The following is a 12,650-nucleotide window of genomic DNA, read 5'->3' as shown; positions in this document are numbered from 1 at the left end:
CCCTCTGGGCTGTCTGCACACTTGGCTGTGGACTTTGAGGGGATAGTCCAAATTTGATCTGGACTGGATTCCCAGGGCTTAGCCCCGCACCTTGCCACAGTCTGAGCTCAGGATATGTTCACTGAAAGCATGAATGAGAGAATGAATGACAGTACCTATTCATGCCTTGTGTGGACTCATTCCTGGGGACTTGGATGGGGCAGGTATTTGTCTGTAAGTTGCCCTGAGGCTCCCATGGGTACTTCTGAATGAGGAGGACGCAGCTCATGGGAGGGAAGAACTTTGAGAATCTGGCTCCCTGTGGGGGCAGCAGTGACATGGGAGTGAAGGCCACTGTGTCTACTCCTTCCTCCCTGAGTGCTGAAGCAGGTGTGTGTGTGTGTTGGGGGGCATCCTGTGATGCATATCTGTGTGCACAAATCCACCTGCCCTTCTCCACTCCGCCATGCACTGGCCACTTTTTTTGAGTTGGGCACCTTGGGGATGCAGAGAGAAATACAACAAGGGTCCTAACTTCAAGGAACTTGCCAGTTCTGAGACAGAAGTAAAGGCAATTAACAAAGATGAGGACAAGAGCATTCAGAGCCCCAACATGGGAGATGGTAAATCTAATAGAATGTCGAGGGAGCCACCCACAGTTTCTAGGAGAGGAAATGAGATCTGAGCAGCCTTGAAGAAAGGCAGGATTTCACGAGGGAAGTGGGAGGGAAAAGCATTTCCAGCAGATGAAACAGACTGAGGGAAGGCACTGGGAGGCCCTGCAGATCAGCCAGGTTTGTCTGGGGCATGAGTGGCATAAAGGGGAACAATGCTGGCAATGCTAGAACATCAGGCTCAGAGCAGATTAGGGCAGAGAGTGGGCTATGGTGTGGCCTGACTGGCCACCCAACTAGGAGTGAACTGCAGCATTGGGATCCACTTCTAAGAGATAAGCGGTAGTTTGGAAGACTTTTGTATTGGTGACATTACCTACCTATGGCTCGGTTTTCCATGAATGCAACTATGCTGTTGGAAAGTATGAGGTGTTTGTGTTTGTCTATCTCTCTGTCTCCCTTTTCCACCCTGACTCTCACAGCGGACTAAGAAAGGCCATCCTCCTTCATTCTCCTTCCTTGTATACAGAAATGTGGGTTCCCTTGCTCTGAGCTGCCTACTCTCACCTTTCCCCTTCTTTCCCATAGCTGGGGCGGATCCTAGAAGGCTGATCTGGAAGCATCTCTGCTGACTCACAAGTCAGACAGGGAGAAGTCACCTCACTCATGACTCCGGACGCCCAGAACTCCAGGTACCAGATGTCACAGGAACTGATGATTGGAGGGGAGAAACAGACTGTGATACACTAATACCTAATGTTCAACTGAAATGAAAAGATCACACCAACCTTTTAACTGCTTCCTGATGGGTTTGCTTGCTTCCAGCCATCTCTGTTGGACAAGAAAACGTAAAATATAAAAGCAAACCGTGCAGGAGTTCAGCACATTTTTTTAAAATGGCACTTACAGGAGAGTCCACGGAGTCGTCATCATGCTGTAAACCAAAATATTCCTTTTCAGTCACACCCAGGTGGTTGTACGCCATATCCAGAAGAACCTGGCCAGTGTCTTGTTTCTAGAACAAAAGAAATTATCAAGTGGGAAAAGTCTTAAATTCATTGGTGGTAAAAACATCTTTACTGTAGGCAAAAAAGAGTTAAAATATTCAGAAATGCTATGCACACTCAGAAATGCTATGCACACTCAGAAATGTTATGCACACTCAGAAATGCTATGCACACTCAGAAATGCTATGCACACACACTTCCCACCACAAGAAAAGCTTTAATAAATTTTAAGAAGCCACACAGCACATATGGGAAGTAGGGCTAAGAAAAACGACATCAACACAATTTAAGACAATACGAGTTTAATTTAATTGTCTAAGATTTCTTCCTTCCCCCTTAGCTGCAATTCCCAAGTGATAATGTCTAAATCGGAAAACTCAGCTCTCATAATCACAGTTAACTCCCTGTGGCCTCCTGTGGATTATCCACAATGAAATGCTAACCCCTGGGCAGTTTCTGTTGGCTCCTCAGGACACACCTGTGGCTCCTACTCCTGGAGAAGCCACCGAAGTATATGTCCAGGAAAGGAAAGCTCTCACCTAACGGCCTAAAGGAAGACAGCTAAAAATACCCAAATGCCATTCAAAATGCCGTCAGAGTGATTTGGCCTGTGCCACCCTGTGGGATTATCTGCCTCTCTGCTTCCCTTTCCCGTCACCTGAAGTGAGAAGCCACACGTCTCTCCAGAGCAGGACTCCGTTGCCTTCCCTGCTCCATGTTTACGGGGCAGGCATGGTGTGGGAATGGGGACAGGGCTATAAGAAGCTCCCTTTTCCTGCCCTGGCCGTGGAGACAGTGGCTGTAACAGAGTGTCAAAGCTGTCGAGGGCTGTGAAACAGTCGAGGCACGGTGGACAGCCAAGGGGACCACACGAATGGTCATCTCGACCGGGGTCCTAGAGGAAGCAACCGCCAATCTGGGTTCGGGAGGAGGACGGGGTCAAGCATCACCCCTGCCCTCCAGCTGCACGAGCTAAAAACAGGCCTTTGGATCAGATGGCCTGGCACAAAGGCCCAGGAATGGCTAACAGCATGGAGTGCTTGGAAAATGGCAAATTCTACTTTAACAGGCAGACTTTGCAGGAATCCTTTGAACCAAACCATTTAACTAAAGGACAATATGAGTCAGAAATAGACCAGGCAAAGGTAGCTCCTTTTTTTGAGTGCCTGAGAGCAAATAATGTACTTGAAAATAGGTCACAGTGACCAGCATTGGGAGAATTAGGTAACTATCAAGCCCCTCCTGCAGAGACTTCTTTGGGGCAGCTTCAGATTATTTGGTGTGAAATGTGGGAACATGAGGCACGCCCATTTCCTGGACATGCCCCCTTTCCTGCCCAAGAGCGCTTATACCTCCTGCTCCTTCTGTTCAGGGCACCATTCATCACAAGAGAATCACAACAGGTGGGAGTCTACACATTGCACATTACCAGATACTCCCTCCACATGTCAAAGAGCTAGCTGCTCCCCTTGTTGGAATTATTTATATATGATTTTATATTACATTTAATATATATTATTAACTATAATTTACTGAACATCTACAAGGAGCCAGACATTATGCCAATGGGCTTTTTATATATGGTCTCTAATCTTTGCAGCAACTTTGCAAAGTGCACTAGTCATTACCATCTCCCTTGCCAACGAGCAGAGGCACTGAGAGGCTCCATGCCTTGCCCCATCAGCTGAGGGACAGTCTGACTGCCTGACTCAGGTCTGTTTGTTCCCACTACACCTCCTCCTCTGGAGTGCATAATTCACATATACAGGTATCTATTCTGCATAATTCACCTGGTTCTCAAGATAAATTGAAATATAATAAAAAACACATTTATAATAAGAAAAGGCCTCCTGGCCTGGCCCCTGCCCGCAAGAGGTCATCTTTGCTGCACCAGGTCACCACCAGGGCTCGCACCCTGGACTGAGATAAGAACGACTAATATTCAAGTCAGCTTCCCTGACGCCTGCTCCTGGTCACAAGGTGGGCTGGGCTAAAGAGTCTGAATGAGACTGTGCAAACAATTCCTACACATAGAAAGGTACTAAGTGAGGGATATTCCAAGTTGCAACCAGGGCCTCCAACTTCTCAAATTCCATGGGATTCAGCTTTGAACCAGGCTGCTGGAAGCTTGGGGTGGCAGCCACGTGATAAGAACAATGATGTTCATTGTTTGCCAGGCTCTAAGACTTTTATTTTTATTTTTTTAGAGACAGGGTCTCGCTCCATTGCCCAGGCTGGAGTGCCGTGGTACAATCATAGCTCACTGTAACCTCAAACTCCTGGACTCAAGGGATCCTCCTGCTTTGGCCTCCCAAAGTGCTGAGATTACAGGCACTAATCACTGCACCCAGCCTGTTCTACAGCTTGTTATGATTCTCACTTGGGGTAGGTGCTTGCCTTCTCCCCTTTTCACAGAGCTGATCACTCCTCTTTCTGCTGAGATTCTCAGACATTCGCTCTTGGCCTTCTCCTGCCTCCCTCGCTGGTCCTTCTCAGACTCCTTTAGTGCCTGCTCCTCACCTCTCCTATGCTTAAGCACCATTTGCAGCTTCCATCTACTTGCTTCTCAGGGGATCTCCTCCAGTTTCATGCTTGAAATCCCATCTCTATCCTGGTGACATCCACATCTGTATCCCCAGCCAGGATCTCTTTTCCCTAACCTCCTGACTCTTTTATCTCATACCATTCCTACACTGCTACATAGATGAATAACAGGCCTCTCCACTGCAACATGCCCACAGGAGAACTGATTACTTCTACCCTCACACCTGCTCTTCCCACAGTCTTCCCCATCTCAATAAACTGTAACTCTATTTTGCTGCATTGCTTAGGCCAAAAACCTGGGAGTCACCTTGAGGCCTCCTGTTCTTTCGCATTTCAAATCCCATCTATCAGCAAACCCTATTGGCTCCACCTCCAAAGTACTTCTGGGCTTGGTTTCCTCTTAGCCAGCTCCATACAGCCACTATGTCCAATTGTCATCATCTCTGCCCTGGACTGCCACACCAGTCTTTCAGCCCCTTCCCTCCTATCATCAACTGTGGACAGAGCCCCAGTGCTTTCCACCTTGTGTAGGAAAAAAACCCAGTGCCCTCAGAATGAACCGCAAGGCTACATGCGAGCCCCCACCCCTTACCCCTGCTATCTCTCTGCCCTTATCTTCTGCTATCCTCCCCTCTTGCTCATTCCACTCCAGACTCTACTGTATTCTGCAACCAAAGGAAGTGGGCTCCAGCCTCAGGGCCTTTGCGCCACTGTTCCTTCTCCCTGGGATGTGCTCCCTCCAGATGACCACATGGTTCTTTCTTCTCAACAGTGGGGACTTCCCTGGTTACGTCTATACAATGGTAACCTCACCCTGCCCTGGCACTCTCCCTCTTGTTCTACTTTATTTTTCTGCAAAGCACTTAATACTGCCTGACTCAGCGCACATTTTTTTATGGCCCATTTCCCCCACTGGGATATTGGCTTCAAAAAGGCAGGGATTTTGTTCTGTTTTGTGCACTGTTGCCATTTTTTGCACCAGAACAAAGCTTGGCCCATAGTAAGTGCTCAATAAACATGTGCTGAATGAATACATGAGTTACATACTAACAAACACTCATGTTCTTGTCAGGAATAGGATATATGGTTAAAGAACAGCTCCAAGACAGACAAACACACATTTTAACAAAGAAGCCAGACACATACTAAACTATTAGTGTACAGCATCTGGAAGAGACATTTGTGACCTTCATGAAGTTTGTGTAATCACAAAATTCTATGAAAGATTATGTTAAAAGGAGATCAGATGTAAGACAAGGTTCTGCAGAACCAAAGTAGTTGCTTTTTAAGGGAAATATTTACAACCTTGCCAACAGACTCCTAAATCGGTGGTTCTCCAACTGCACGGCACATCGAGACAACTCAGGGAGAAAGTACAACGCAGATTCTCAGGCCCCACCCCACAGAGAGCAAGTTTCAAAACACCCAGGCAGGACAAGGGATTGACATCTTTAACACACATCATAGGAGCTTCTGACACACTTTAAGAAATGTTCACCAAAGCTGAGCAATCCAAAGTGGGGACTATGAACTACTAAAGACTGCTTCCATTTTAATTAAGAGAAAATAAAAAATTGAAGCCGGGCCTGCTAGCTCATGCTTTACAATCCCAGCAGTTCAGGAAGCTGAAGTGGGGGGGTCGCCTGAGCTCAGGAACTGGAGACCAGTCTGGATAAGTTAGTGAGACCTACAAAAAACTAAAAAATTAGATGGGTATAGTGGCGTGTGCCTGTAGTCCCAGCTGCTTCGGAGGCTGAAGTGGGAGGATCGCTTGAGCCCAGGAGGTTGACACTGCAGTGAGCCAGGATCACACCACTGCTCTCCAGCCTGGGTGACAGAGAAAGATCTTATTTCAGGGGAAAAAAAAAAAAAAAAAAAAAAAAAAAATTAGTTCTTCAGGTATATTTCAAATGTTCAATTGCCACATGTGGCTAGGGGGCTTCCCTGTGGGTTAGTGCAGACACAGAACATTTCCAGTATCGCAGAATATTCTTTTGAACAGTCCTCCTGAGAGGATGTTTTCCTCCAAACTGGCTTCTGAAGAAATAGGTCACAGGTATATGTTGTAGCCCCCGTAACTAGACTTTGGAGACGTCTAACTAGACAACTGAATTTCCTTGCTGAAAGCTTCACTTGTTACAACAACGTTTCCCACCTACAAAAAAAGAAGATGCCCTGACACTGGGGAATAGCTGCAGGCCTGGGTGTTTGCGGAAGTGGGTGGAAGAGTAGGGCAGAAGGCTGGGAAACATCCATCTCTACTGCCCATTTCCACTCTCTGCCAGGCGAAGGGTCCAAACTTCCATGTCCTTGGTCATCCACCTGAGTCTTCTGCACTGACAGGGGGACGTCTGCAGCCAAGGCACTGGGCCACCACCCCATCCCTGCTGAAAAGGAGATATAGCACCCACTAAACTCCACACAAACTGCCTTCTCCTCCTGCTTGCATCAGGGTCCATGATCACCTGGGATCGGCAGTGGGCAAACTTGTATGGGGTGTGCAGAAGACCCAGGGATCCGTTTTTGTTACCCTTTGCATTCCTGTGGCCTTTTATTGTTCCCTCAATTGTTCTCTCATCCTGTCTTCTCTTCTGATGCCTTTCCTTGCACACTGAACTTTACAGGTGGGGGCAGATCCTAGCAGCCAGTTCAAGGTTGGGACTAACTCCTTTAGGACTGGCCAGAGGATGGAAGAGATGGGCAAAGGTCACGGGCTGGGTGGTGACTGGAGTGGGAGGGCACCATAGGCAGCCACAGTCCCAGGATCTTCCTGTGGCTGGCCTGGGAGACTGGAGACCCGTTTCTGGTGCTGGCTCTGCCACAGGCTTTAAGTGGGATGAGCCAGGACCTCCCCAAGCCCTGCCATCTGTGAGGCTGATTGTTTCACAGCCCACTCACTCACACATTTAACGAGCACCTGCTGTGTGCCCAGCCTTGTGCCAGGCAGAGGGGAAACAACACCCTTTCTACTCTTTCCTGTTCTCAAGGAGCTCAGTTTCATGGGCAACATAAACCCTAATCACTATCTGAAAAAATGCAACCTGACATGGGCTCTAATGAAGCACATATAGGGCGCCATGATGCTTCCAGATGTTGGTGCTTTCATGGAGTCCTCATCCACTTCCCAAACCAGTCTCCTTCAGAAAGTGGATGAGGACTTCCCAGAAGCACCAACGTATGAGCATCAAACAGTTCACGTCACACAGAAACGAGGGGAAGACTCTCAGGGCAGAGGTGAAATGGGGGCAACTTTTTTTTTTTTTTTGAGACGGAGTCTGGCTCTGTCGCCCAGGCTGGAGTGCAGTGGTGTGATCTCGGCTCACTGCAAGCTCCGCTTCGCGGGTTCACGCCATTCTCCTGCCTCAGCCTCCCGAGTAGCTGGGACTACAGGCGCCCATCACCACGCCTGGCTAATTTTTTGTATATTTTTAGTAGAGACGGGGTTTTACCATGTTAGCCAGGATGGTCTCGATATCCTGATCTTGTAATCCGCCTGCCTCGGCCTCCCAAAATGCTGGGATTACAGGTGTGAGCCACCGTGCCCAGCCGGGGGGCAACATTTTTAAGTATTTCCAGTGCAATCTCAACATACAAGATCTGAGATCTCAAGCTTTCATTTTAAAATATTTTTTTCTTCATTTTGTAAGCCAAGAGATGAAAACTATTTGTCAGAAGCATTAATTCAGGAAAAGTAAAAAAAAGTAGAGAACTTACAGTAACTTTAAAGGTCTGTACCACGCCATCTAAAAAGTAGATGCTGCAGATGACTTCTGATCGAGTTTTCTCTTTGGGTAATTCCGAGGTGCGTATATTATTAATTCTTCCACCCAACGCACGTAACCGGGAGGTCATAACTATCGCTGAATAACCTGTAACGTAAGATATACCCATTAGTGCTTTGATATGCGAATCGCCAGTTACCTGTGAGTGCAGATACCTGTCAGATCCTATCCCATCAATACTGTCTGAGGGACTCACAGATAACGAGAACTACATAGCAGATCATGTTTCCAATTGAGTTTTGACTTCTAAGGTGCTCTAAGCAAAATGTATTGCTAAATTATACGTTCATAGAATTATGTGGCTTATTTGCATGTCTTATTACCTCCCTGGTCTGAGTCTTCTAATTTATATTTCCCAGGCTTTTAAGTTTTTATCTATGTTTTACAATTTTATATATTTGTGTTCTACCTCTAAGGTTTTACAGTACTAAACATGGTATAAATATGATTTCAAACATGAAAAGACTTATTGATAAACTGATATTAAAACTAAGGATCTCTATTCATTGAAGGACACCATTTAGGGGCAGCAAAAAGGCAACCGATAGAGTGGGAGGAGACACTCGCAATATATACGTCTGCAAAGAATACATGAAGTGCTCCCGCTGACATAGTGAGAGGAAGTAACAGAAAGCCCTGTAGAAAATAGGAAGAAAACAAAAACAGGTACTCAACCACATAGCTGTCAAAGAAATGCAAATTAAACCCACAAAGCAATAGTCCCACACACCCACCAGAGAACCCCTACGATTCAAGACTGGCAAAACCACGGAGGGTGTGGAGCAACCAGAACTCTCACATGCTGCTGGTGAAAGCATAACTCAGTGCAACCACTGTACAATGGAAAACTGCTGAACAGTATCTACTAAAGCTCAACATATGCATTTATTGTGATAGAACAATTTCAGTCATGGGCACATTCCCAGCAGAAAAATGTATATTCACTCACTAAAAGACATGAAAGCATCTTGTGGGAGCTAAACTTTGAGAACATATGGACACAAAGAAGGGAGCAATAGCTACCAGGGCCTATGCGAGGGTGAAGTGTGGGAGGAGGGTGAGGATCGCAAAACTACCTATCGGGTACTACGTTTATGATGCAGTTGACAAAATAATCTGTACACCAAATCCCCAAGACACTCAATTTACCTATATAACAAACCTGCACATGTACTCAGAACCTATAAGTTAAAAAAAATTTTTTTTGTAAATCATGACAATTCAAAGATTTGGACCAAAATATGTATCTAATAAAATAATAATTTATAACAACAACAAAAAAGAATCTTCATAGTAGTCCTAAACTGGAAAAGACCCCATCTATCAAATGTAGAATGGATAAACTGTGGTACAGTCATACCATATACTACTATAAAGCAAAATAAATAAACGAACTACCATTACACGTAAAATGTGAATCAATTGCTTTAACGTTGAGCAAAAGTCATGAGACACAACAGATTATCTGCTGCATGATTCCATTTATATAAAGTTTACAACCAGGCAAAACTAATCAATGCTGATAGAAGAAAGGATAATGGTTACCTTTGTGTGTAGTGAGGGGAAGGCAGAGATGGGTTTTCTGGGATGCTTTTAATATTCTATTTTGTGATATGGGTGCTAATGACACTGGTATACTCACTTTGTGAAAATTTACCAAGCTCTACATTTATGATTTGTGTACTTTTCCATACGTATGTTTTAATAACAAGTTTCCTTTTTTGAAAAGAGTATAATATTTATGAAGAGGGAATTAGAGGGCATTCAAAATCTGACCATGGTATTAGGGAACAGTAAGGAAACTGGTTTAACTGGTGATTTCAATGGTGGAGAGGTAGGCGAAAAGACTGGAAAGGTGTGCAACTGAGGACATGACTATATCACAGAGATCACGTAGGTGGGAGGTTCTAGGCCTCTACAAAGAATACATGAAGAAGCCGAGCACAGTGGCTCACGCCTATAATCCCAGCACTTTGGGAGGCCAGAGAGGGCGGATCACCTGAGGTCAGGAGTTCGAGATCAGCCTGGCCAACATGATGAAACCCTGTCTGTACTAAAAACACAAAATTAGCCAGGCATGGTGGCATGTACCTGTAATCCCAGCACTTTGGGAGGCCGAAGCAGACGGATCTCCTGAGGTCAGGAGTTTGAGACCAGCCTGGCCAACATGGTGAAATCTCATCTCTACTAAACATACAAAATTAGCCAGGCCTGGCGCCCTGCGCCGGTAATCCCAGCTACTCTGGAGGCTGAGGCAGGAGAATCACTTGAACCCAGGAGGCGGAGGCTGCAGTGGGCTGAGATCTCGCCATTGCACTCCCTGGGCAAAAAGAGCAAAAAACTCTGTCTCAAAAAAAAAAAAAAAAAGAAAAGAAAAGAAAAGAATACGTGAAGCAATTCTACAAATCAAATTGGCTCAGGGAATGGTGAAGATATAAATCTGACAGTGTTGGGTGGAAGAGCAAATAAAGATGAAGGGCCTGAGAGTAAGTTAACGTTCTTTTTATTAATTCTCCGCAAATTTTCTCTGATGAACTGGGTCTCTGCATATGCTATTCCTCCTGCTTGCAAAGCTCTTCCTGCTCCTCTTCATTTGATTAACTCCAGTTCATCGTCAGTGCTCAGCACAAGCATCACTTCCTCCAGGAAGCCTTCCCTGGTCTCCCTAACCAGTCACAGATTTGTGTGACAGAGTGCACTCGCTAATGCTTATCCTCATTTCACACTTATAACTGATGATGTGTATTTAATATCTGCTTCTCCTACTAGATGTCAAGCCCCACAAGGCTAGGTCTGTTTTTGCTCAGTGCACCTCCAAATCTAGGTCTGGTAGGCAGTTAGTAAACATTCGAACGAATGGAAGGAAGAATGAAATAGAAAATGAAGCCAAAATTTGTAGTCTATATAGCAGACTATATAGCAGTACTGCAGTACAACAAGACTGTATAGCAGTAGAAGAGGACAGACAACCTTGACAGAGAAGGATGGGGTAGGGTCTAAGTAGAATGTAGAGGGGGAGCCTGGTACAGTAGCACGCACCTGTAGTCCCAGCTACTCTGGAGGCCAAGGTGGGAGGGCTGTTAGATTCCCGCCTGGGCAACACAGCAAGACTATCTCATTAAAAAAAAAAAAAAAAAAAAAAAGCAAGCAAACAAGAAAAGAAAAGAAAGAAGAAATGCAGAGGAGTGGGGAAACTGGTGTCCCATAGACCACTGCTTCTCACACTGCAGTGTGCGTACAGAGTGCTTGGGGATCTTGTTAAAATGCAGACTCTGATTCAAGTAGGTCTTGATAGGACCCAAGAGTCTGCATCTTGTCTCCCAGGTGATGACCAAGCTGCTGTTGCCAAGGTCCATTCTGGCAGACGCAAGTCACGGGTAATTGGAAAAGTAGCACCTAATGTCAGGGTGGGGCCAGAGAAAAGATTTGGGAGTCAGTAGCAAGGAGTAGTGACTCAGGTCTCAGAAGGATGTGGCCAAAGCAGATTGTTTCTTGGAGGACCAAGAAACAAGCTTCAGAGAATGACAGGGAGCACCAGTTAGGTGCAGAAAGAGAAACCACAACGATGAACGCTGTGCAGAAAGCACATCCAGGAAGAGAAGCACTTGGTCTCTTATCATTATATTTAAGAAGCGCCAAGCAAACCTCTCTTCCTTAGATAAGGATAGGGAGTCTCAAATACTAATTAAAAAAAAACTTCCTGGGACCAGCAGTGCAAAGGAACTTATTCAGTCACTTATAAAATTCCACCCACCCCACCACCTCCGCCTTGCCCTTTCCAAGGAAAATGTCATCAGAAGCAGGGATGCATTTTCTGAGTAATACAAAAAGTTATCAAAAGACAACAAATGTGTTCCATAATGCTTTAACCACATCGACTTTAAAATGTCAATTTTATTTTTTAGTTCTTGTCTAAGAATCTCAGGTGGGTTACTTTTTTTTTTTTTCCAAAAGACACAATAGAACCATTACAAGTTGGTTTTAGTGGGAGGTGCACATCAGAATCACCTGGGGAGCTTTTAAAAACTGCCTGTCCCCGCACCCCCAGGGGTGATTCAGCATCCTCAGGTGTGGCACAGGATCACATTCCCTTTGGGAAGCCCTCAAAGTAACAGCCAGGGAGACGAGGACTAGAGGAGTGGGTTTCCAGGGAACCTCAAGGTGTGTTTTGAATGGATGGCCTTAGAATACAGGCTCTGCAGAATCTAAGCCATGCACTGCGTGGTTGAATTCACTGTGTATGAAAAGAGGTGGGCAGTTGTTCTGTGGAACAGCTAAAACAGAGAGAGTCACACAATGACCCCAGGCAGAAAAAACTAAGACTTGAAACAGGTGCCTCCAAATGAAAGTCACATGGGCTGATGCTCCAATGGTGGACACTGATTTCCAAACTTCACCTGAGCAGCTGCTCATAGCTCGTGCTGGCGTGGGTGCCGCTGGGCTTATTCATTTCACCATGGTTAGCAATGATGCTGTCCAGCACAGTCACACAGCCAGCTGACAAAATAAAGCCCACCAGCAACCCAGGGGAGACAGACTTCCCTTTCTCACATCCATCTCTGATTGTTACATAAAGGGCTTGAAACCTAATGACAATGTCATAAATAGGTATTTTATGAAAGCTGCAGAAATCTTCCTACAATGGTTCCTAAAGCAAACCTTGGTAAGAATGAGTCTGATGTTGAATAACCAAATAATTGAGCCATGTGGTATTTTCAGATTGT

General features: G+C 45.5%; 1 protein-coding gene across 6 annotated transcripts in view; it reads right to left on the bottom strand.

Annotated features, from left to right (window-relative positions):
- The window catches only part of PTPN3 (protein tyrosine phosphatase non-receptor type 3), a 123,947-nt gene that overhangs the window by 81,041 nt on the left and 30,256 nt on the right, over positions 1-12,650 (bottom strand). For 5 of the 6 annotated variants that reach the window (XM_050759534.1, XM_050759538.1, XM_050759533.1 and 2 more), the window contains exons 2-4: positions 7,859-8,013; positions 1,501-1,608; positions 1,382-1,424 (exon numbers count right to left, since the gene is read on the bottom strand). In XM_050759534.1, coding sequence (XP_050615491.1) covers positions 1,382-1,424; positions 1,501-1,608; positions 7,859-7,996 — 289 coding nt within the window. In that variant the 5' untranslated portion in view covers positions 7,997-8,013. Of the gene's footprint in view, positions 1-1,381; positions 1,425-1,500; positions 1,609-7,858; positions 8,014-12,650 lie in introns of those variants that run through there. The other variant, XM_050759539.1, reaches the window with a different exon arrangement.

The sequence above is a fragment of the Macaca thibetana genome, chromosome 15 (assembly GCF_024542745.1).
Source record: "Macaca thibetana thibetana isolate TM-01 chromosome 15, ASM2454274v1, whole genome shotgun sequence".
NCBI classification, from domain to species: Eukaryota; Metazoa; Chordata; class Mammalia; order Primates; family Cercopithecidae; genus Macaca; species Macaca thibetana.
This window is presented reverse-complemented; position numbering and strand designations above follow the sequence as displayed.